The sequence below is a fragment of the Euleptes europaea genome, chromosome 3, assembly GCF_029931775.1.
Source record: "Euleptes europaea isolate rEulEur1 chromosome 3, rEulEur1.hap1, whole genome shotgun sequence".
Classification (NCBI taxonomy): Eukaryota; Metazoa; Chordata; class Lepidosauria; order Squamata; family Sphaerodactylidae; genus Euleptes; species Euleptes europaea.
Window position 1 is genome coordinate 76,816,065 of NC_079314.1, and position 25,933 is coordinate 76,841,997.

At 41.0% G+C, this 25,933-nt stretch overlaps 1 protein-coding gene across 3 annotated transcripts in view; it reads right to left on the reverse strand.

Annotated features, from left to right (window-relative positions):
* PPP1R12A (protein phosphatase 1 regulatory subunit 12A) overlaps positions 1-25,933 on the reverse strand; it is a 122,125-nt gene that overhangs the window by 69,805 nt on the left and 26,387 nt on the right. For all 3 annotated transcript variants that reach the window (XM_056845730.1, XM_056845729.1, XM_056845728.1), the window contains exon 2: positions 12,566-12,696. In XM_056845730.1, coding sequence (XP_056701708.1) covers positions 12,566-12,696 — 131 coding nt within the window. The remainder of the gene's footprint in view (positions 1-12,565; positions 12,697-25,933) is intronic.

Sequence of the window (25,933 nt, forward strand, 5' to 3'; positions counted from 1 at the left end):
TGCTTTCTGCAGAATACCAGACAACACTTTTCCATTCATTACTGCTAACCAACTCACAAAATTAGCTAAGCATAAGAAAATGAAGTTCCCTTACATTTACCCAGACTGATGAGTTATCTAACCCAGCACTGGAGATGCCATAATTCTAAACCTGTGTGCTGAGCATATGTTCTATCACTGAGTTATAAGCCCCACCCAACATCACCACAGATTCCAGGAATGTAAACATTCAGCCTAAGACCAGGTGCTGTGAAGCAGTATGACATCACAACCGCACCACAAGCATGCAACAGATGATCGTACAGTGTACAACGAATCCAAAGCTGAAAATGATAACACACATTGTCATCAGTGAAGAATCTACTTCAAAGCTGGGGGACATGATTTTAATATCCAATGCAACTCTTCAGGAAATAGTATGCGTCCTGATGAAGCCTTCGGCTACTGAGTATATGGAAATGCTAACTTATAAATGAGAGATGTGTTCAAAACCCACCAACAAAGTATTGTCACTGCGTGTTGAAAAAGAACATCCTGAATGCCTTTAGTAACATACATAAAGCAAAAGGAAATAAATGGGAGGCCAATCATTGTGAAGGGAGACGGCACTGTTTGGTCCAACCATTATGATGCCGTTGTGCCAGAATTCTGAAATAGAAGACATATTTACCCATTCATCATACAAAACTGCTTGGGGCATGATTCCTGACTCAACCAAAGTCTGCAATAATTCTTAACTTTGTGGTTTGGTTGCGTGGTCTTTTGCTTCTAACTTTGTTGAAACGTTGTAAGTTATACAGTGGTTTCTGAGGAGACATGCAAAATCTGCTTGGTTCAGGTGTCTGCTTAATGAAACTAGAAGTCACTTTATTCCTGCAGTCCTACAGCAAGTTTACTGTGAAGTTACCAAGATGAATCTAATTACTGGAGACTCTAGAACAGGGGTGTCAAACCTAAGGTCCGCAGGCCAGATCCAGCCCCTTGAGTACTCTTATCCGGCCCATGAGCCAGCCGAGGCAGCCACCCCCACTCTTGATCTGGGCTGGTGAGGCATGGGTCAGCCCGACCAAGTGACATTTATGTCATATCCGGCCCTCAAAGCAATTGAGTTCGACGGCCCTGCTTTAGAAGGTACCAACCAAACTAGCTTATGGACTACAACTAAATGTATGTTGAAAAGGACCACGAAAAAATTTCAGACTCCACGCCTCCATGAATGATGTTTCTTCATAATGACAACCACCCATCTGTAGCTTTAGGCATACTTTCCTCTCTTTACAGATCGTCAAGAAAGAAATACATTTTATAGACAGCTAGAAATTAACATAGTGTTTCTCCCTTGTTCTTCGTTTAAAGAAGCTGTCAGGCTACTGAATTACTACAAACCTGAATCTTAATGTGGATTAAGTTATTATCTACTGACAGAATTGATACATTGTGTTTTTTGGTTCTAATCCTATTTCTGGCCTGCCCCATTTTAGGTTGTTCATGGGGCTTCATGTAATTGAATGATCCTCCAAATGCAAAAAAAAGAAAGGGAGAGGAAAAAATCCTCATTTTGAAACCAGAATTACTTTGACATTATTGGCTAACTGTATGGCTTCAACTCAGCTTCCAAACTACTGTCAATTAAAATTCTGCACTCATTTTTAAAACCCAATTCCTAAAAAGAGAAAATATTTTTCATTATGTTAGCAAAGTTATTTATTGCCAAAAATCTTGCAAATTTATATTCATTTGTACCAAAAAAAAGGATTTCTTATTTAATATTACCAATATACAGCTTGTTGAAAGCCGAATGGTTATCTTGCTATCTTCAGTGCCATGATACTGGATTAGCCTCCTTAGTAAAGCCCTATATATACAGAATCATCTAACTGTAAAAAGGAAGCAAACCCTGCTTATAGCAGATCAAGAAAAATGGAAGGGAGAAAAGGCGTGCTGAATGCAGGCCAAATTGTGATTTGGATTCATGTCCACTTCTTTGCTGGCCACCAAAGTAACTGTTTTAAATTCTTAAGTACCACCATCAAATTGCTAGGCACCAGGCACAATCTTAAGTATTCGTCTCCCATCTCTTTCTACAGCCACAGAATATGTATACACAAGAAACCGCTTCAGACACACACCACTTGCTAAGTTCAGAACCAATGTAAGCTGGCCTGTGCAAAGAAGACTGTAAAGCTTTCCACAAGATTCAAAGTGCTTGAAGTGCTCTCCCTCCCCTCCAGCTCGAGCCAGCATTTCCCGCTCAAATGAGCATGTGACAGAAGCAAGGAGAACACTCCTCCCTCAGCCCTCCCTTCGCCGATGTGGATGAACACAGGCCTCTAAGAGAGCTGCCCGCAGCGGGGAAAGGAGGGAGGGATGTGTGCCTGCACAGAAGACCACTAGATAACAGTTACAGGTAAATGCCACCATGTTTTCATCATTGTGGCTTCTCTGCAGTCCCACATGGGAGAGTAGCGAGCTCATTTACCAAGGAGATAGGTGTGGGCTGGTCAGCAAAAAAGGTGACTGAAGAACCCTCTTCGCACAACTGCCTTGTTTCTTGAATCCACGTCAATGGAGTAGTGCTTCATACGTGGACAGAGTTGACCAGGCTGCTGGTCTGCAGGCATCAGACATTGAAACTTTGCCTAGAAACACAGCAGAGAATTCCTGGGCCCTGGTGGAGTGAGCCTTCAGCAGAAGCAGGCAGGTTACATCAGCCAAGGAATATGCCAGTCTTATTGCGGACACCACCCATCTAGATAACATCTGAGAAGAAGCCGCCTTGCCCTTTTTGGGGCCTGCAAAGCAAATAAATAAGTTCAGCTCCTTTCTGAAACTCTTAGTACGATGCAAATAAAACAAAAGTGCTCTTCCAGCATCTACTGTGCGCAGTGATTGTTCTGCTTGTGAAGCTGGGGCAGCAAAATATATAGGAAGGACTATATCCTGCGAGACATGAAGCTTTGAAACAACCTATGGCAAAAAAACTAAGGCTGGGATGGTGGTCCACTTTGTCATTATGAAATCTGGCAAATGGCCAATTGCAGCAGAGTGCGTGCAGCCCTCCCACCCTGAGTGCCAAAGTGATGGCCACCAAGAAGGCTTTGAATTATAGGAATGACAGGTCTCACTTGGCTAAGGGTTTGAAGGGTTTTTCCATTAGGTTAGCTAAGACCGACAAAAAGTTTCATTGGGGAACTGGTGGGGAGACTGAAGGAAATAAATTCAGTAAACCTTTTAGAAATCTTTTGGAATGGGGTGCAGAGAATTTTTGCTCATAAGGAGCTACAAAATTTATGCTCATAAGGACTACTGCAATAACTACAGATTCCCCTGAAGAAACCCCTTGGGCAAAACGCATAGGTAAATTTTTATTCTGAGTAATAAAAAGTATTTTTATCTATTTTGCACCATTGGCCTTGGCTTTAATTTTATTTCCTGTTACTGGTGTGGCCCTTTTATTTCTTTTTTCTTCTAGCTTTGTATGTGGTGGAAAATCAGGCCTATGTGTAAGAGGTCTTCTGCCAGTGGTAAGATCCTGTGTCTTCCCTTCAAGTTTGACAATGACCTTGTGAAGGATGGCAAACAGGGATGGCATAAAATGGGTCCCCTTACCCACTGGAATTGGAAAGCATCCCTGATGCAGCTCAAGAACAGAATAGTATCGGTAGCTGAAGCAAAGAGATCCACCTAAGAGTAGCTCCATTCTTCAAAAATCGGTTGCAGGTAGAGATCGCTGAGAGACCATTCGTGGTCTGCTCTTTCCTCTCTGCTGAGCATATCCACTGTGACGTTGGACTGTCTCACTATGTGGATGATGTGGAGGGAGATGTTCTTTCAAATAGCCTATTGCCAAATGTGCGTGACAGTGAGCCCTTCCCTCACTGTTTGTTGATATAAAATTTTGCTCTCATGTTGCCTGTTGAGATCAGGACAGACTTTCCATCCAGAAGGGCTACAAAAGAGACAAGAGCATACCTAACTGCCCTAATCCCCACCATATTAATATGTAGCCCCAACTCCCTTCCTATCCAAAGATCTATAAACACAGAAGTCCCCACCATGAGCTCACCAGTCTGGCAGAGAGGCATCAGAAAATAATTAGACATTATGAGTGCACATGCCCAAGGTCTGTCCCCCTGAACAGGTTACAGCAGGGGTGTCAAACATAAGGCCCAGGGGCCAGATCCAGTCCCTGAGAGCTCTTATCTGGCCCGTGAGCCAGCCAAGGCAGCCACGCTCCCTCCCCCACTGTAAATCTGGGTTGGCGAAGCATGGCATGGGTTCCTGAGTAGCCCTTCTGGGATAGGTTGAGTCTTAGAAGAAACTGTGTTGGTGGTGGGGGGGGGGGTTCCACTATGCCTTTTTGTCAAGGCCTGAAGACTTTTTCCTCCTCTCCTTTGCCTTGGAGAAATATTCCAGCTAAGTCTGAATTCCAGGTGGGCATCAGAGGCAACATACACAGCCCAAGAACTCACCAATCCAACAGTCCCAATTGCCTGCAAACTACAGGTATTTTGGACCGGACTAGACTGCCCCAACTGGCCATTGGAGGACACAATTTCAGCACCAAAATGTAATCCAGCCCACTCATTCTCCAGGCTGGATGCAATGGAGGCTCTGGCTTTCCCCTTGAGCACTATCACAATGGGGTGATTGGATAAGCAAGCTAGCAGGGGCTTCCTGCTCCACTGCCTGGCAATGACCATATCCAAATCTCCACAGTGGAGAATGCTTCTGGACTGAGAGTCTCTGCCAGTGTTTAGGCTGAAGCTAGCAGCAATAAGAGGGAGCCAGCAATGAGAAAACGACAAAGGAAACACAGACAAGGAAGCAATATTTTCTTTTAATTTTTTAAGAGTCAGGAAAGGTGTCCAAGGAGGAAGGTCATTAGCAACCCTAGGCACTCCTGGATCAGTAAAATCTGCTCTAGGGAAGGTTTTAAAATAAACCATTAAATCTAAGATATCATCTTCACTAAGAGGAGAAAAATGCCTCTTTTTCGCTGGGTATTAGATGGCTTTGAGGTTGACCAAGTCAAGGAGTTTGTTTACCTTAGCATTCTGTTTTCCCATAACCTAAATTGGAATGCCCATCAAAAAGCAGTGTCCAACAAAATTAAACCTGGGGTTGGTGCTATTGTCAACTTTTTTCACACCAAAGGTGGCAAATATATTCCAGGGGCTATTCAGATTTTTAACCTGAAAATTACCCCAATTATCCTCTTTGGTGTTGCCATCTGGATAACAGTCATCAATTAATCTATAGATCGTCCACTGCTTCAGTTCTTACGAAAACTCCTAAATGCCCCTCGATGTGTTGCTGGCGTTACTCTTCGTTCCGAGTTTGGCCAAATGTCACTTGAAGCTAGGGTGTGGTTGGCCGCCTTTAAACTACACCTTAAACTGTGCTTTAGCACTGAGCGGTTCCTAGCTTCTCTGAAGCATGACCCTTTTAAATCCTCATGGCAAAAAATCTTAGATGAGAAACTGTCGTTGTTGGGCTTCTCGCAGGATATGTTATCAGATCTTGGGAAAACTGAAGCTTTTGCCAAAATTAAAAAGTGCATTAAAGAGCTTGATTATAACAGCACTATGTTTCGTGCTCGTCGTGTCTGTTCATCCCAGTTCTTCGGAATACCCCCTCCACGTGGTCTGCCTGCCTATACATATTATCTAAAAACTCCTCATCTCTGTAGAGCTTTTTGCTTGGCTAGACTGAATGCTAACCCTTCTATGGTAATGCAGGGCAGAATTCTGAATATACCATACTCAGACAGGATCTGTCCTTGCTCTTCTGGCTCTATTGACTCATTAGCCCATGCCCTTTTGGAATGCCGCTTTTAGAGGAACTTCGATTGCACTATATTTCCCCCCTTTTAATATACAAATCCAGTGCCTCTGTGACTGACATAATGCCTTTTTTACTAAGTGATAGGGACCCCAAGGCTACATTGTCAGTGGCAAGATTTGTTTCAGTCCTTATATCCCTCCAACACTAGATATATGCTGCTCAAGATCAATTGATCAAGGAGCTTTTAAGGGATAAAAGGAAAGGAAAGGATCAGTAAAATATAGGAGCTCTCAACGCAATGCTGTCAAAGATGGCAGGAAAAAGACTGTGGCTTTTCCCTCCCTCCTGGAGACAGAAAGAACAACGTATTTCCTTCCTCCAGGGTTTATGAGAACCAAAACACAGTAGAGTGTCCTCCTCCTCCAAGTGTAAAGAGAGCAAGCCCCCAAGAGTAAAGTTTGGCAATACCACACCCTTCACAGGAGGAATTTGTTTGAGAACAATAATTAAAATTTGCCCTGCTGGAAGTGTTCCCCTAAATTACTGGTTTTATTAATTATAAGTCAATCTGCCAAATTTTCATTTCATGCAAGTATCAACACCATCATTTTGCTCTAGGGAATGATCAGCAAGGATTATCTATGCTCTAAGCCTATTAATTTTCCATCACAATTTAATCCAGAAAAATTAACAACAAGGTCAAATGTTCACAAATATCGAATTATATAGTGTAATAAAGAAAAGCATACAGGGAAAAGTTAAATAGGGCTTTCAAATTGGTTTTGATATTTTACATGAGAGATAAGACCACAGTTCTGTGATACAGCATCGGTTCTGAATGCTGAAGATCCCAGGCGCAGACTGCAGTTTAAAAAGGGCAGGCAGTAAGTGATGTGAAAGTCTCTGCTCAATATCCTTAAGAGTTGCTGCCAGTCAGTATATTGGTGTGACTTGACATAAGGCAACTTCATATACTTGCTTGAGCTTTTATAAGAGAATATACACATATAGGGAAAGAGAAAATACTGAAAGAAAGAGGGCATAGCAAAATATTTATTCGTCTCCTTCTGTGGCATACTAATAGCATCATCTTAAGGTTCAATACTACACACACACAAATTATCTTACTGCAGGAATGGGCAGGTAACCAGTCAGTAATGCTGCCATCACCCAACTGGTGATAACCTCAAACTGCCCTCAGCAGTTTCCCTAAGTTTCTTTAAACCTAAATGTCAACTGCTCTTATAAAAGCACTTTTACCTGAAAGCAAACAGCCACGTGCATATCGTAGGATAGTTCCTATACAGAGGCAAGGTTATAATTAACAACCTATCATAAGGAGAATGCTATAGAATTTCATGCTTGGCCCTCTGTCCTATGACCTTAATGCAAACAGGGCAGAAACACTTGTTTATATTACCAGTTTCTTTTATTTAAGACTTAATTTCCAAATCATGAGGCAGCCTGGAGAAGCCAGGAGTCAAGCCTCCCTCTCTTCTCCAACTCCCTCTTCCAAATATATGCATTCAGTCAGATAACAAGCAAGCTAAAAGCATTGTTCTTCTTACTATATGCCAGGCCAGACCAATTTCTGACCTAACTTAAAGAAAAGATTTTGGAAAGGCAGCCCTTCCACACCCATATGGTCCAACCGAAGCACTGCAAGTCACAGTGTCTACAGGAGGCAGGTGTTGGGTAATCACTCCTTCCACAGGTAACAATAACTATCATCATTTTAATTATAAGCTTGGCTGTCAGAGACACAATACATAAAATTGCTGCCCAGGACTGTCTGAGAAAGAGTAAAGGTATGACCAATGCACTGGCTGTGGGGGGGGGGGGAATCAGTAAGACAACAGAAGCTAAACAGACATTATACCGGTGTCAATTACAAGTGTCTGTGCAAGCTCAGGTTCAATATTTTGTACTTCAAAAAAACACAATCAATCCAGATATTATTAACCAGAAAGGGGTAAGGCCAAGAGCATTCATGTAAAATCATACACAAAAAAACATATCCAAACCTTACCGTATATAAAAACTGCTTGTGGATTAAATTAAACATGTAATCATGATGCTCCATACTTATGGATCTCACTACATCAAAATATATGTGCTTGCCCTCAACTTAATAATAATCAAATACTAAAATACCATGGGAATCCAAAATGTAACGAGTAAAAGAACATTACATTTCCCTGTGCAACTAAAAATATGAGCTCTAAATCAAAATCATCACTAAAAACTAAACAACCCCCCCCCCATGCACTATAACATTGGGACATCTCCCCCTCCCATCACCGTTTGTTCTGACTCACCTTTGAGCCTGGCCGCAGCAATGTCTGGGAATGGCTCTGAGCTTGGAACATGGCTCCCAGGCACTGCTGCCACTGCAGATGGGCCCACCACCGTATCCCAGGCACTGCCGCAGATGGGCACAGCCACTGCCGAAGCCGCAGATAGGCCCACCACCATTCCCTGCCACTGCCAACACCACAGCTGGGCCCCTCCCCACCACAACGGAAAGTGTTGTCTGCCCATGCACAGATAACACTTTAAATTTAAACCCTCCCAATGATTTTTTTTTTAATTTTCAGATTTTTTCTGCAGGCCTAGGGAGTTCCCCGAGTCTGCAGAAAAATCTGTTTGGGCCAAGTGTGGCCCCATCCTTAGATTTAGGTATCCACAAATGGTGGCCACACTTGGGAATTAGATATATAGATTACAAAAGAATGTCTCTATATAAGACAACAGCAGTATACAAATCAATAAGGAAAATCGGCTTTGTTTCCACACATTAAAAACTGAAATAAGGCAATCAAAATTAAAAATAGAAATTCAAAAGGAAAAAGAAATAAGCCAACTTGCTTATGTTCTGATGATTAATATTAAAGTGCATACAGAAATTTATCCAGATGAATTTGGATAGAAAACAACCCCTTAATTGAGACATACCTTCCTTTTGGCATAACGTTTTATGACATCATCTTTCAAAACAGGATTTAACTTTGGAATTTTTCTATACCTTCTCAGCCATCAGCACCCAGATGCATTCTTTGGCTGTGAGCCTGTAACATGGCTGATTACTGCCCAGCAACTAATACACTTTGGAATTCCTTACTGTGCAGAACCTATGATGCTCGGATTGGCAAAACTGCCATGCAGAGTCAAAACAGAACAGGAAGCAGGAAGTCACGTCACAATTTGGTTGTAAATATCCAAAACAAGTGGATACCTATTGTAAAGCATGAACAGTACAAAAAGGAGACAGTCCCCCCACCAGCAACAACAAAAAAACACCTGTGTGAAAGGCGTAGCCAATTTGAGCTCTGTAATACTATATATATTTACTTCATTTATACCCCACTTTTCTCCCAAAGGGGACCCAAAGTGAAAGGAAGGAACCATCAGTGTTATTCTTCTTTCCCCTCCTCCCAAACCTCCCCTCTGTTCTAATGCACAACAGCACTATGCAGCTTGCAACTATCTCTGAAAACCCTGAACTTTCCCTATAGCCATACTGGGCTGAGGTAAGGTACATATCCCAAACAAATTTCCTTCCCACTCTATCAGGCCCTAAGATGAAGGGAGGGCATGTAACTCTTTAACAACTACTCAGTCCCCTGAAGGCTCAAAGCATCTGCTCTCCATTATACAGCCAGAGTTCCATGGTAGCATGAAAGCAGTGTGTATGTACAGTCCTCAACTTTCTTATTTTGGTCAAATCCACTACCTTTTAACTGACAGACAGGTTCGTATAGCAGTTAAGTGGGCCAACCTAAGATCAGGGAGATCCCAGTTCAAATCCCCTTTCTGTCACAAAAGCTTGCTTGGTGATCTTGGGCCCAGTCATACAAACACAGACCCAACCTATATCATAAGATGTTGTGAGGATAAAAAGGGGAAGAGAGAATGCTGCTTTGGGTCCCCATTGGGAAGAAACGGGTATAAATGAAATACAGTAACTTTGTTGGGGAACCCTGCCTTAGGAGATGATACTACACTAAGCAGAAGGCACTTGCATTCACTCCATGTTTAACAAATATTAGAAGGAAGCCTGAAGTTCATTACTGAAGCTTGACTACTTGTTTCCTAAAAACATACAAAAAAGGACAAAAATTGACCAGACTTTGACTTAAGGGGATTTTGCACAAATCCTCACATTGCCTATCTAATTAATGCAGACAAGAACTGATCACCATTAGATCTGTTACTTTCTTAAGAAGCAGTCTTCTTTTTGTAATCTTTCTTGTCCTCTCAAAAAACTCATTAGTTTCCCCAAGTGTGTTATTCATATACTCCTCTTATATACCTTATCTACTCAACATGTCAAACTAACCTCCCACACAGTAAACAATTTGTGCAGACATAATTAAATGCACCTACATTTGAATGCCTTCCTTTTAACCTTTGAACTGCCAGAACATACCACCAAGAAAACTGCAGTAAGTGCACGTCCACCTTTTTCCTTCCTTTTATGATACCTAGTCACTAAAGTCTTACACAGATTTCACAGTAAGATTTCCTTCACAAAACGTTAGCACAGAGTTTTCCACTGGCACCATGCAAAAAATAATTTATCTTTAGGGACCTCTTTTGGGAACTTAATCAATTTTTAGAATAAACAAAGATATAAAAATAATTGTATTTCTCTACTTTGGCTCTGCACTGGTGCACTGAAAAGATTCTATACTACGAGGTTAAAAGAAATCAGCACTCTTGTATGCCAATATGAAATATGGCAGTATTTATTCCAGGATGTCTGGTTCACATACACTAGGAAAAGACTAAAAAAAATCAAAAAGTTGAAGGCAAAATTTCATTTTGGGATTTTTGGCCAATCAGACCCGGCAGCCAGGACCAGTAACACCTGAAGATTTGAGACCAGCCAATTAACTTCCACATATATTCATAACTAAGGGTAAATGTGCAGAAGCAGAATAATTATCATCAAGTTAGTTATGTTTTTTAACAGCCACTACTTGGCTGGGTATTTATCAGTTAGTCGCTTTAATAAAGCTAGTAGGAAGTGTTTGAAGGACCAATGGGTGTGAACCCAGCTCCCTGGGGCTGCTTCCTGGATGATAACTAGTTAAGCTTGCTTTTGCAGCAATCTTAGGGCCAGTTTTAACTGATGAAATGGTCATTAACATTTATTTTCTACCACCAGGAAATGATTCACATATCACATTGTTATTTGCCCACATAAAATGTTACGGGGAATTGAAAAACACATCACATGTGAACTAACATACATGTTTAGCACCACATACATATCATGAGTACATGCACGCAGGGGGTCAGGCACAACTGTAATAGATGTACATGTGGCAGAGATCAAAAGATGTATTGTGATGCAACAGAAGAGGAGAGTCATTCAAATTTCATCCTGAGCCGTCATTCTCCAAATAATAATCTGCTAGAGCTAAAAAAAAAGTTAGAGATGAAACTGACAGTGCAATCTTATGCAGAGATACTCCAGCTGAAGCCCATTCCATGGGAATAATGAACAACATTTGCCAGCAACAATTCATTTCTGCCAAAAGGCTCACCATACTAATACCAACCTATAACAAGAAACACTAGAAATTATAACCCAACAAAGTCATAATATATACTTTAATACAGTAATTGAGACAGCATGTTTATCTCAAAAGTGACATGATTAATGAAAATCCTTGACCTGCAGTCTGTTAAGTTTTCTACAAAGCGCACAAGTCAACCATCAGCATCTCTTCATCTTCTAATCAACAGACTACACACACAATTCTTCTCCTGTAACAAAACACATGCTTTCGAAGTGTGAAAAAGCCAAAGGCAACTAAAATAAAGTCAGATTACCACTACCATTACAAAAATATTACTGACCCAGAGAACATGGAGGGAAAAAATGAGATGGAAAAGCATTTAGAATAAATATACAGATATTCCTCTAAAAATGCTGCTTTCCACTATGAGAAACAGATAAATGTGCCAGCTGCTGAAATGTCATTGGAAAGCAACAATATGGAGGTACAAAAAGTTTTCTGACACATACTGCTGAGTCAAAAGAATACAAGCTACTGCTTCCTTTTTCAAGAGTTATGTGATGTACACTGTGTTAATGTACAGCATAGCCAGTTTTAGCATTCTCAACCTCGTAGTTCTTCCTAGTAATGGCACCCTACGTGTATCAAAATAGAAAGGTTAATGATGGCAGATAACTGTCCTCAACCATCACAGCCACCTCAACTTCTAGACGTATCGATAGCCCAAGCAGTAATTACCTTCTACCAACCAATGGCCAAGCACAGCAGTATTTGTTATTTGGTAGAGAAACCTGGATGGCCCAGGCTAGCCTGATCTCGTCAGATCTCAGAAGCTAAGCAGGATCAGCCCTGGTTAGTATTTGGATGGGAGACCACCAAGGAATACCAGGGTTGCTGTGCAGAGGAAGGCACTGGCAAACCACCTCTGTTAGTCTTTTGCCATGAAAACCCCAAAAGGGGTCGCCATAGGTTGGCTGCGACTTGACGGCACTTTACACACATAGAAACCATGACAACAATTCTCAAATCAAAAGCTCTTTCTTATAACTCATCAACCAAACAAAAATCTTGTGGCATGATGATTAGTATCTGCAAACAAGGGCTTCTCCGAACTTGATATACACCTCTTAATGGGGGGGGGGAGAGAAGAGATATTCCTGAAGTTAAATTCTTTCCTATCAGAACATGCTGCATCAGAAGTATGCCAAACGTCAAGATACATAATTAAACATGGGAAAGAAAATCCTTACTCTGCTATATCAAGATATCCACAGGAAGCAGCCGCATGTAGAGGTATCCAGCCTTCATTATCAGGTTGATTAATATTGGCTCCATTTTCCACCAGAAATTTCACCATATCTACGTTATCATCTATGCAAGCCTATAAACAAAAGAAAGGAGGATTTAAAATGTGCAATCATTTTATTAAATACTTCTGCTTATATATTAACACTCTGGGGGAAAGGTGTGTTTGTAAACCTATTATTGTTTTATTATGGAGAGCATTTGGTTTTCATTGCCAAACAAGTATAGTTGTCCTGGAAAAGAACAAGTTCCCAAAGAAAGTAATTACTATAAATGACAAAGAAGGAAATTTCTCCAAAACACAATGGGAAGTTTAGCAATTGCATAAAGGAATACAAATGCCATTTTTAATCAGACTTTCACATCACTCCTTGTGGAATATGCAAACACTGGGGAAGGGCTTAAAAAATTACAGGTGCCAGGTCACCAAGATACTTAGAAAATTCATTTTGGGACCTACTATTTTCAGCAATGTCTCTCAGCAACCATCAGTAGAAGTACAAAGCTTATTTATTATTTTATATCAGAATGTGTTTTGTTGTGTGGCATAAAAATACATGTGCATTTTTTCTACAGCTTTTTATATATTAACTTTACAATATTCAGTGGTGGGAGATGTGTTCATTTCTTAAGAAGTTGCTCTTCTTCTTACCGGCTCCAATATTCAGTTAGAGCTTTTTAAAGCTCTAATGGAATGATCAGATCGCTTCTCGGCCTTTTGGCTAAGATCAAGTCTAGTAAAGCAATAATGGAATGATCAGAAATAGGAGACAAGGTAGGCTAGAGATAGAGGTCAGCTTTTTTGTTGCTGTGATGACAGCCGGGACTATCCCTAAATTTATTTATATACAAATTTTTTGTCATACGTTTAATAAAATTATGAGAGGAAGTTAGGACTAGGTTTCATGGTAGCAATAATAAGAAAATGTGATAAAGTACAAAATTCTGAAGGCTGAAAAATGACTCTGGGTCCTAAATTTAGGGACTGGCTCCTACTGCCAAAGTAAATTTGCCCACCACTGTCAAAGAGTTCAGTGATTTATATCTACCATATACTATTCAAAACTGACCTTCCCCTCCTGAGGAGCCAGAGTGGTATGGTGGTTAAGAGAACATGATTAGTATCTGGGAGACCGGGGTTCAAATCCCCACTAGTGCCATGAAAGGTTGCTGGGTGACCTTAGGCGAGACACTCTCTCAGCTTAACCTGCCACATTGGGTTCTTGTGAGGATAAGATGGAGGCGAGAATGATGCAAGCTGCTTTGGGTCCCCATTGGGGAGACAGGTGAGATATAAATGAATTAAATAATAATAAAACGTAATGGTAACTGACCGAATTCTATTTCCAAAGAAGCAGTAACAAGCAGTCATTCTACATACAGTAATTGCTTTGAATTATTTCTGCTGTATGAGCTAGCCTATAATTCACCTTCGTCCACCCTGCATAAATACAACATCTATTCCCAACTCTTCACCTTACCCACATGTTACCTGGCCCTCCCTCTGTATGACACACTTTTCCCCTACAAACATTGTACATACCAACAAGATATGCATCTGGTTATCAAAGGATGTCATAGCAAGCAAACAGTAACAAAGGGCAAACTATGAGTGCACTTCATAGCCTCCATTCACTCAGTTTCTCTCAGAGTATAATTCAAGGTTTTTAACTTTCAGTACTAGTTAATTTGAGCCATCTCCAGAGTAATAAAGATCAGTCATGGTAGTCTGACTTAACAGTTCTGAGATTCTGCCCTTGGAAGGCACTATATATTATATTTAGTTCCATGATAACTTTAAAGTTTTTTTTCAAAGTACAACCACAGGAACATGTTTTTTGGGGCAGGGGAGGGTCTTCAATCCTTTCCTCCCATACCAGTTTCCTGCTTGGGGGAGAGGAGCTAGCCCCTGAGCAATGATTTGGTTTTCCTGAGAATTATGGATTGGAAGATAGGGAATCCCTAACTAGACTGAAATCTAATTTGGCATGTTTTTCTGGCATGTAACTAGTAAACAAGACCAATGTGTAATTTTAAGTGCCATATAAATCTCTAAAGAAAAATCCTAATGTTCTTGTAATTACTGATTTCCAATAGTACCTGAACTAAAATATTCTAGGGGGAAATATCAAATATTGTTTAAATGTTACAGCCAAACAAATTCATAGTTTTATAAAAAATATTTTTATTACAATACTTGTAAAAGCACTAGTAGTTCCAGTTCAGAATGAGGCAGATCTGCTTCAGAACTGTTTGGACCACATTCTGTTTTGCTACAAATGGGCAAATGACCATAGCACAGTGTCTTAATCACTTAGTTGTGCTTCTGACTGTTTATCCAGCAGCAAGAGACACTGTGTTTTTGTTCCTGTTTAGTCATTAGGGCTACGTCAAAGAAATCAAGTGCACTAAAAACACAGGAGATTTTGGATGAACTCTTCCAATCTCAACAAAAGAAAAGATACATTGCAGTTTTCTGGAAGTGAGATCAAAATTGTTTTAAGTGAAACAAATTGTTTCAGTTTTTCTTTCACTGGCAGTCCAAACTAAGCATTTACCTTTCATTTTGGCTCTACTGTCACAGACAGCCAAGTGAATTAATAATGTGGGAGACTGTATCTTTGGGTTATTCGGTGTATTTTAGATCTAATCCCCCCACTCAACGGATACAAAACTCAATCTCTCTCTTTCACACACATTCTTCCGAGGAATAATCACCTGAAAAAAGTTAATGACAACATTGAAACTGCCTAGCCTGATATTTTATGGCCATCCATTCATTCATTATGAAGCATTGTTTTATAGAAAGTTAGATTGGTACTTTTTAGATGTAAACAATTTTCCATGGAAAAATATATCAGTGGGAAAGCTTCCATTTCAGTGAGTTTTCTGCCTACCTTTGGCTAGTAGTTCATTCTATTATGAGCATCCAGTTGCGGGTTTCATTAAATTGTTCCTTTAGTTCAGAGTTACATGTTGTGTACAAAGATCTAGAAATATGCACTCAGCACCTCAAACAAGTTTTAGAAATCTTAAAAAGAATTACATAGCCAGAACCGACCCCCAGAAAGCACACTCTAACACCTTCACTGAGGACAATAACCCAACACATAGTCAGACTATTTTGCCCTTTCAGTACAGTAAAAAGCAAAACATTACACAAAATAATTCTTTGTGAAACAGTGGTGCCTTCTAAATCTACTCGCCTTGAGGATTAGGATTAGAACCGCAATGCATCATGAACAAAATAATATAAACCACATCAGAACAGAACATGATCCCTCCTTGCAAGCTATTCTATCCATTGACTCAAGAATATGCCAACCATTCAAAGAGACAGAATTGAAGCTATTGGAGGAGACAGACTTTGTATAAAACTATTCAGAAGACACTAATGTACCAATGTTTATGTACTGAAATTTGGAATGGCCATTTTGTACCTGGTTTCTATGGTGGATTTCAGTTTAAATCCAACCCAACAAACCATGGTATGGGAAGCTGCTCTGCCCTTTTGGCTTCTGTCTGACCTGACCACAGAAAAGGAAGTATCCTGCGAGCAGAAAATGAATCCTCTCTGATGTCTCTCACTGAGAGTTTCCCAGTGCACTCTCTCCTTCCATCTTCGCAGTTTTACCTCGATCACCCATTGCATTTACATGGAAAATGACTGTTTTAAGATCTAATGCTGAATCACCAAGTATGATTCACCCTGTGCTTTTTAAAAAACCCTCAAAAGCATTTACTGTTTGGCTGTATATCACAGCTTAATATGGGAATGGGAGGGCAATGCAAAAATGTCAGAAAAGGGTGGAATGAGTCTACTGCTTAGCCCCGCTAGAATTGCCCAAAGATCTGTGAAGTGCATTTGGCTTTTTAGGCCACCTCTGTACCTTGCCTATAGAAGCAGAACATACAACAAATGGCACTTCACCAAAAATTGGGCAAGGCTGAACAGTTTCAGATAGAATCCAGGGATTCTAGTAAGAGAGAGATAGGCAAACAGCATAAACCATGGGGCCAGAACTATGGTTACCAAAAAGCATTATTTGATATTATATCTAAACCAATCTTAGGCTCAATCTGGAAGTAAGACAGAGGGGGGCTTACTTGCATGTCCTTGAAGAAAGGAGCATCTTTAGGCAGGATAGTAAAGACTAAAGTAAAATAATGGAAGGAGGCAACTGGCCAGTGTAACAATAGACAGGATGTTTTCTGAGAATGGTAGTAGCAATCAATAGTTAACATAAATAGCCTGGGCCCACTTTACAAGAAGCTTGGAGCAACTCTTTATAGAGTCGTTTCTGAGTTTATGGGATGCTGATGGCTGAAGCAAACGAGAGGCAAAAACAGGAAGGCTGCATGAAAACACAAAACACATCACAGGGCATTATTAGATGAGAGGTCTAGCCAGTGTTTCAAATGTTCCCAGCCATCTTTAGTTTGGGACAGGTGCTGACTTAGTAGAAAATGGGCCTAGGGACTACCAAGTGAAGCAGGAAAAGCTACTATTTTCCCCTTTTTGCAGCTGCAGCAGAAACATTTCCATCTCCCATTTTATTTCTTGTCAAGTAGCCAATCAGGGATCTCATAACAGATGTGTTGCCATCACAACGATATGCAATGGCATCAAAAAAACAATGTGTCTAAGGTCTAAAACGCATGGTCACTTAGCCCAGTTCCAGCCCAGTTCCAGCCCCGTTCCACCCAGGACCAAATGAACCCGCATTACCTGGAATGAGCAGGGACTAAACTGTGTGCAAATGGATCCATGTAAACAGAAAATGTGGGTTCCTGCTGATTAAGCCCTCCCCTCCGCACCCCAGCTCCTGGTGATTGGTCCTTTCGAATTGACTAATGGAGGCTTCCCCCCACCCTGCTTGTAATTTTAAAAGCATTTTAAGAACTAAAAAACAAAAAACGGAGATGCCTGAAAGAAGGGGGGGGAATCCAAGCCTCGTTTTAAAAAAGACTTTCTTTTTCTCAGAAAAAGCTCCGAAGTAGTAGCAGCGGGCAGGAAACAGTTGAATCCCTACCACTTCAAACACTGCTTCGCGATTGGCTGTTAGAGATGCCAATCATCTGTGTTTCCCCGTTTCGTTTCTGTTTCTCCCAGAAGAGGAATGGGAAAAGGCGGGTTCATTTCGCTTCGATACAGGACTGAAAGAAGAATAAATAAGGTATTGTCCGTTTGCGAAGATTTGATCCTGGGTGAAACTGGAAGGGAACTGGGCTGGAACTGGGCTAAATGACCATGCGTTTTAGACCTAAGACTGAGAAGTCAAGGGTCTGAATGTTCGTTTGAGTCTGTAACCTCCCCCCCCTGCCCACTCCCCATCTCGTACTCTGTGTCAATGTCATTTTGAGGGGTCAAGGAAACTGATATATGTATAATTTTTTTTAAAAAAAAACACTAACTGGCTGAGAATCTCTTATCTGAACTGCTTGGGACCAGAAGTGGTCCATATTTCAGATCTTTCCGAGTATTGGAATTAGGGCTGTCAATTCGGTTCGGTCCGAACTGAAAATCAACCGAATTTCCCCTGATTCGGTGATTTTCAGTTCGGATGGATCCGAACTCAACTCTGGCGGGCAACCGGGGGGGCCGAATTCAGCGAGTTCGGGAGTTCACGAATAAATTCGGCCAATTCGGCCCCCCCTTCAGGGCAGCCCGCTGAAAGGCGCGGGCTGCCCTTTAAACTGATCTGCGCCTCCCAGCTGGGAGGCTCAGATCAGTTTAAAGGGCAGCCCGCCTCCCTTCAGCGGGCTCCCTTGAAGGGGGGCGGGCTGTCATTGAAACTCATCTGCGCCTCCCAGGCGGGAGGCGCAGATGAGTTTCAATGACAGCCCCCCCCTTCAGGGTAGCCCGCAGAAGGGAGGCGGGCTGTCATTGAAACTCATCTGCGCCTCCCGGGCGGGAGGCACAGATGAGTTTCAATGACAGCCCCCCCCTTCAGGGTAGCCCGCTGAAGGGGGGCGGGCTGTCATTGAAACTCATCTGCGCCTCCCAGCTGGGAGGCTCAGATCAGTTTAAAGGGCCCCCGCGCGCCTTCAGGGAATCCCTGAAGGCGCGCTTCGGCCGAATTTCCCCCCGAACTCCGGATCCCCCCGAATTACCGGGGATCCGAAGCGGGGGAGTTCGGACTTCGGCACGTACCGACCCCACAAGGGTCAAATTCGGCCGAATCCGAACTGTACCGAATTTTTTTTTTTTGACAGCCCTAATTGGAATACTTTGGAATTTTTGCATATGCATAATGAGATATCTTAGGAATGGGACCCAAATTCATTTATACACTTCATACACATAGCCTGAATGTAATTTTAAACAATATTTGTAATAATGTTGTATACACTGAACCATCAGAAAGAAAAGGGGTAACTGTCTCATCAGAATACTGTATCAGCTGTTAAACAAGAGTAACAAGCAACCTAACAATGGCAGACTTTCAATCTCCACTTATGACACAGTGTACAATGAATTTTTTTATTATTATTTTTTGGTGACAGGAAACATTGAAAGAAGGCAGCATGGATCTGCCTGCATGGCAGCTCAAAGGGTCTGGTTTTCAGATCAGTCTAGATATGGAACATCCGGATAAGGGATATGCTACCTGTACATTAATACGACACTGTTAAGATTGTGACTCAAACTGACAATGAAAAAATATTTTTGGATTCATTTGCGAAGTATAGCATATCTCTACAACTGGGATTTTTCATATTGTTTGGACTTCAAGTTTGTTGGATTCAGAAAAACAGTTGGCAGCATTCTCTATAAAGAAACTGAGCTGAATCAGGAAGTAATCATTTTCCCTTTTTGCTGGGGTAATAGGTCCATAGACTGTCTGGAGAACTAAGCTGTCAGCCAAGCTACTGGCTTACTTTTTTCTTTAAGAAATTGCAAATATTCCATTCTTGAGAAAGAGTTGCAGACTGCTGCACCCTATGCTACTTTAGCACATATATCTTAAATTTTGCGATCTGAGAGGCCAGAAGAAATAAAAATTGAAGACACAAAACCTTCTGTGGTAAACAAAAAGATATATTGCTTGGAAAGAAACATTGTCATCACAGTTACAATATGTAAGACTAACAGCATATTTAGATAATACTGAACTTTTAAATAATATATTATCAAATACATTAACGTATTAGTTGTTGCCAATATCATTCATTTAACAATAACTATATTTAAGCCATGTGGTTTATATCTACAGTATACATTGAAATTATCACTATCTGATGCCATAGAATGTTTTATATAGAAATTCTCATACTCCACCTACACACCAATGGATAAGGATTTTTATTCAGCCTAAAATGGGCAAACAAATATACTTACTCATGCTCTTTCTCCAGTCATGTCTATTTCTAGCACAAGTATACCAATCTCAGTTATTGAATGATTTTATGAAACCATGCTAGAACTGGGATGTTTCCTTGGGTTCTATGTGCATTGGGAGATGGGAGAAAGAATCAGTTCCCTCCAGTAGTTTTGGCAAGCCTAATTGGTGTAATTCAGAAGGGCCTTAGATCCCACCTCCATCTCAATACTAAATACAGCTATTTGCATGCAGATACCATTTTGGTATTAACATACAGATAATAGTTTCCTACAAACTATGATTTTCAGGTCTGCACAAAGGGAGGCCTATTGTAATTCATTTTTAAAGTAATACACCTTTTGTATAGATCCATTTGTCAACTGGTACAAAAGGTATTTATTCTAATAGCGATGCATACTCCTGAATCTCAAAATTTAGTAGGTTAGCTACTGTACGACTGCAGGAGGCCAAGTAAAGGGCATTAGACAGTTAAAGACACTTGGAATTTTTTTTCCTTTGGATGGGTGCCTTCAGTTCACTGCAGTACAAAGTAAGTTGACCATATAAGGCTCTGGGATTCCCATCTCTCAAATATGTTAACTATATGTGTGCTAAAACCAAAGAACACTCTGAACATGAAGCATCCATGTACCAGCTAAACATGAATTTGTCTCTTTCAACAGAAAATTGCTGTTACTATTTTCCCATTTACATAGTAGCTGGTGGAAGGATTTAGACTTCTTGATTATAACATAGAGGTTTGTTGCTTTTCATAAGAGGTTTGCTGCTTTGAACAAGTCTTACACTTTTAACAGGTAAACAATGTCACTATTTGTAGTTTCGATACCAGACCCCATCCACACACCCATCAACATTAAGGGCTGCCTGAAAACTCACATCAATGGAGGATAGGTCTAACAATAGCTGTTAGTTATCTTAACAGAACCGGGAAATTCAGTATCAGTGTTCCCCTTAACAGCCTGACTCTAATGTTCATACACAGCACTCTGGTCGAGGAACACTTTTGTAATGTCCTTGATGACTTTAAGGGTAGTAACATTAATCTTTATAGTAACTTACTTTTATTGTTTTACAACCAATGCTAATACACACCAATGTAAAAACTACAAAGTACCTGAATTTTAGAGACAGAAGTAACACACAAAAGTTGAAACTATGAAACATATGATCATGGAGTGTCCGATATTTAAATATCATGGAGTGTCCGATATTTAATGAGCTGAAGGCCAGTTTAATTATACCTTTATGTCCAACGAGGCAGTACGAGGGAGCAGGTGACGTGGCTACTATCAGATACAAGTGATTCTGTTACTCAGTGGCAAAATTAATAGGAGCAATAATTAAATACCAAAAGAATAACACTCAGTAAGACATTTTTATTTCTTTATTTTCTGCTCAAGGCTATAGCTATATGAGCAGTACTAGAGAGAAAGAGAGAGAACTGTGACTGGCCCAAGGTCACCCAGCAGGCTTCATGTGGAGGAGCAGGGAAACAAACCTAGTTCACCAGATTAGAGACCACCACTCTTAACCACTACACCACACTGTATGTCGTTTGCTGCAACTGTATGGCAAACCTATTCAAATGCACAGAGCAACAGTCACTTACTAGACATACAACCTCATCCTATTCCTGTTTACTGATGAATAAGTCCTATGGATTTAATGGGGCTTGCTTCTAAGATTGCACATTTTCTGTAACTTCTAAGATCGCATATTCAGTGAAGACACGACAATGAAAGTATGTTTCCCTTCTGAGTATTCATACAACTATGCAAAGGTTATTGGAAATCCACTCTTCATACATATTGCACCTTTATTCCAAATGTGAGTTACTTATTTGATGACCATGGTCACCTACTTTCACAATTTACAGAGCAATCCCAACAATCCTAATTAATTTAAAAGGACTTAGAAGCTGAAGGCAGCAGGAAAAGAGGAAAACCCAATGTGAGATAGATTGACTCAATGAAGGAAGCCACAGCCTTCAGTTTGCAACACCTGAGCAAGGCTGTTAACGATAGGACGTTTCGGAAGTCATTCATTCATAGGGTCTCCATAGGTCAAAAGTGACCTGATGACACACACACACACAACTCTACTTAGGATAGCACCGTGAAAGAACAAATGAGAGTGGTTGTGTCATACAGATATTTCCTTCTTTTCAGTCACGGTTCCGTCTCTGTAGCTGATGCTTCTAAACACAGAATGTCAGTTCGGGGGTTTGTCACGCATTATTTCATGAATGACAACACAGTCTCCCCAGACATAAAATTTAGTATGCATTTTAGAGCAAGTTGCAAGCTTAGGCAATAACAAAACCCACCAAAACTGAAAAGTACATAAATGGTAATGTGTGAGAAATATAAGAAGTCTTGACAAATAGAATGTGCCAGCTGGTCTAAAGGTCTGCAGTGTATATATACCACAACTGTCACTTGTGGGCCAGTGTGGTGCTGTGGCCTAAATGTTGGGTTTGGATGCAGGAATCAAGCCTCAACCTCCTACTCGGCAACAAAGTTTACTGGGTCCGATTCAGTGACCACTGAATAGCCTAATCAGATGGTTTTTATTTAATCTGATTTTTGTTTAATTTATTTCACTGGTAGTTTTTTATGTTTATATTACAATCACTGGTACACATGAAGCTGCCTTATACTGAATCAGACCCTTGGTCTGTCAAAGTCAGTACTGTCTGCTCAGACTGGCAGGGGCTCTCCAGGGTCTCAGGCAGGGGTCTTTCACATCACCTACTTGCCTATCCCTTTAACTGGCGATGCCGGGGATTGAGCCTGGGACCTTCTGCATGCCAAGCAGATGCTCTACCACTGAGCCACAGCCCCTTTCTATAAACTACCTTTCATACTTAAAAGGATAAAAGTATTTAAAATAATTAACATCTGAATAGGAGGCTAAAATGCCATTGATCCCTGACCAGGATGGCCCAGGCTAGCCTGATCTCATCAGATCTCAGAAGCTAAGCAGGGTCAGCCCTGGTTAGTATTTGGATGGGAGACCACCAAGGATTACCAGGGTTGCTGTGCAGAGGAAGGCACTGGCAAACCACCTCTGTTAGTCTCTTGCCATGAAAACCCCAAAAGGGGTCGCCATAAGTCGGCTGCGACTTGAAGGCACTTTACACACATACACAAAATGCCATCGATACAGGAAGATGGGGGGATATAAAGGATAACAAATAAATAAAACTGCTCAGAGTATCAAACAAAAAAAATCAATCATTTGTTTTTCTGTGTGTCAGAATTGCCTTTCAGATTGACTGTGTACAGTTTATATAACGAACAGCTTTTATAATACACTACAATAAAAACTGTATCTGTTGTAAGAAAAAAATGCTTCTTAACAAGAGTTTATTCAATGCTGAAATACTCAGAGAGCTCCTAACCAACAGTTCCATTTGCACTGTTTCTTCCTACCTCCTCCAGAGTCTTCATTTCTGAAACAGGAAATACTTGGAGACTACTCAACCCGTGTACAAACAAAGATAGAATAAAAAGCTGGTGAGATGTGAAACATGCCTAATTAACCAGCTAGACAGCAGTTGCGGAACTGGCTGAAGGCTGTGCCTGTCCTGGATTAACATGAAAAACATGTTAGTCACATGTTTAAGCAATCATCAGTTAATATTTGTCAGCAGGAAAGAAGCATCTCTTCAAAATTCAACTAGGAATGCATCTTGTTCATCAGTCTTCAATATGGTGCTCTCAGTTTATAAAAAAATAGAACTATTTTTCTATTAAAATCTCTGAATATTTCTAAGATAATAAGACTGTATTAAAAATAACAGAAAGAGAAGCAGTTGATCTAATTACCCAATTTTCTACCACCATCTAACTGAGCCCAGTTTAGCCAGCACTACATAACTCAGCCAAAAAAAAAAGTGAGAAAAGGGGAGAAGCTATGGAGGCTTTTAGGGAAGGAAAAGAGGAAAATGAAATGCCCCCACAAGTTCTTGTGGGTCTCCCATTTGTTATAATCTAATGATGTAGATTGCCTCATATAAAAATCTTCACATTTTCAAAGAGTAACACCTTATAAAAAGTATCTCACTTATAGTAGGAAAAATATTTCCCAAGAGAGTTTTTTTCCAGAGTTCCCCCAAATATCCATTTTTTCTGCTGGAAAGGTTCTAAGGGGGAGTCCTGAGCAAAGCACATTTCCTCCCACGGCCAACGCATCTCTAGACAGGACTGTGAAATAAAAAATGTACATGGGTCCAAGTTTTCTGTCATAAGAAAACATAATACTTTAAACCATGCCACAATCTAAATCAGAGCTTGACTAATTCCAGGCACTAGATCACCAAGGTGCTGAGAAATTTTATTAGCGTGACGAGCATTTTCAGCAGTGATTTTATTGTAGTGTCTGTCAGCAATTCTCAGTGGAAGCATCAAGGTTGGTTACAATAAAATTGGGGAAAGCAATATCAGCATACACACATATCCCCTTCCAGTCATTCACCTACTCACAGCATGCCACCGCTGCCTATGGCTCACTCGAAAGGGGTGGCAGCAGCTCCCACTCCTCCCATGCTTATCTACCCACCTGTCAGCAGTGCCAGTGGAGGAGGGCAGAGGTTCCCCTTCTTTTCCCCACCCAGCAGACAGAGTAGTGGGGAGCTGCACTAGGTGAGGGATAGGACTGGCAGGCTTCCTCGGGAGGTGGTAAGGGCTCCTTCCCTGGAGGTTTTTAAGCAGAGGCTAGATGGCCATCTGTCAACAATGCTGATTCTATGACCTTAGGCAGTTCATGAGAGGGAGGGCATTTTGGCCATCTTCTGGGCATGGAGTAGGGGTCATTGGGGGTGTGTGGGGGAGATAGTTGTGAAATTCCTGCATTGTGCAGAGGGTTGGACTAGATGACCCTGGTGGATTCTTCCAATTCTATGATTCTATGATGGGGGGGCTAGACATAGACATTTGGGCTCCCTCCCAGCACATAAGCCACTAGCACTGAGGATCCACCGTCTACAGCAACTCTCTTCTTTCCCTCCTGGCAGCTAGGAGGAGGAAGAGATGGAAGGGGGGGTATCAGAAGTGAAAGCCCTAACCCTACAGTGCTCAATACCCTGGCTTCCCCCTTTTTTCAACAACTACTAGTGAAAAGGGAGGAGGGGGGAAGCACCATCACTAGCATTCAGCACGTACCTTCCCCAGCGCTCAAAACTGGAGAAGGTGCTTCTCTGGTTTGGGAGGTCTTGAAGAGGGGTGACAATTTTTTAAAATGTGATTTTTCTGCAAACATTAGGAATCCCCCAGGTTTGTAGAATAATGTCTCCTCTCTGTTCCTGGTTCCCTTCTCTAGGTCTATCAATCCACATGGGGGCCAGGTCTAGTATGACATATGTGTTCATATGAATGTAAAAGGTAAAATTATGTACCCCCTAATATGCCACATGATAAAAAAATGCAGCTACCATGAACAATGTCTGCACTTTCAAATGATAATTACAGAACTATTCCAACTGCAGCCAGGGCAGTTTTTAATAGCCTTTCCTCTGGCGCCTATCTCCATGAAGAGAACAGGATGGCATACAAATTCTTTTGAGCAATCCCAACACAATTATTCACTGTTTGCTTAGCATAGCTGCACAACATCAGTACACTTGAGGCGTATAGCTGCAAAATAGCTACGCTTGTGCTGCTGCTCTGCACAAAGCATCATCAAGTAGCTCTCAAGATGTTGGATAGGGGATACAGATAAAAAAGTGGTGGCAAGTGGTTCTTTGACAGAATTTTTAGTGGCCACCTTTATGTCCAAAGATATCCAAGGATGAGATCTATACATTAGTACTGGGGAAGACGGAGGAAGTCACATATCACAGGCTCCGCACAAAGGAATTCAAGAATGCAGACTAAAGTACATGATCATGCAAAATGTAGATAGCATCCAAAGTATATCAGGGCAATTTAATTCATGATCCAAGTCACCAGGAAATAAAGAATAACT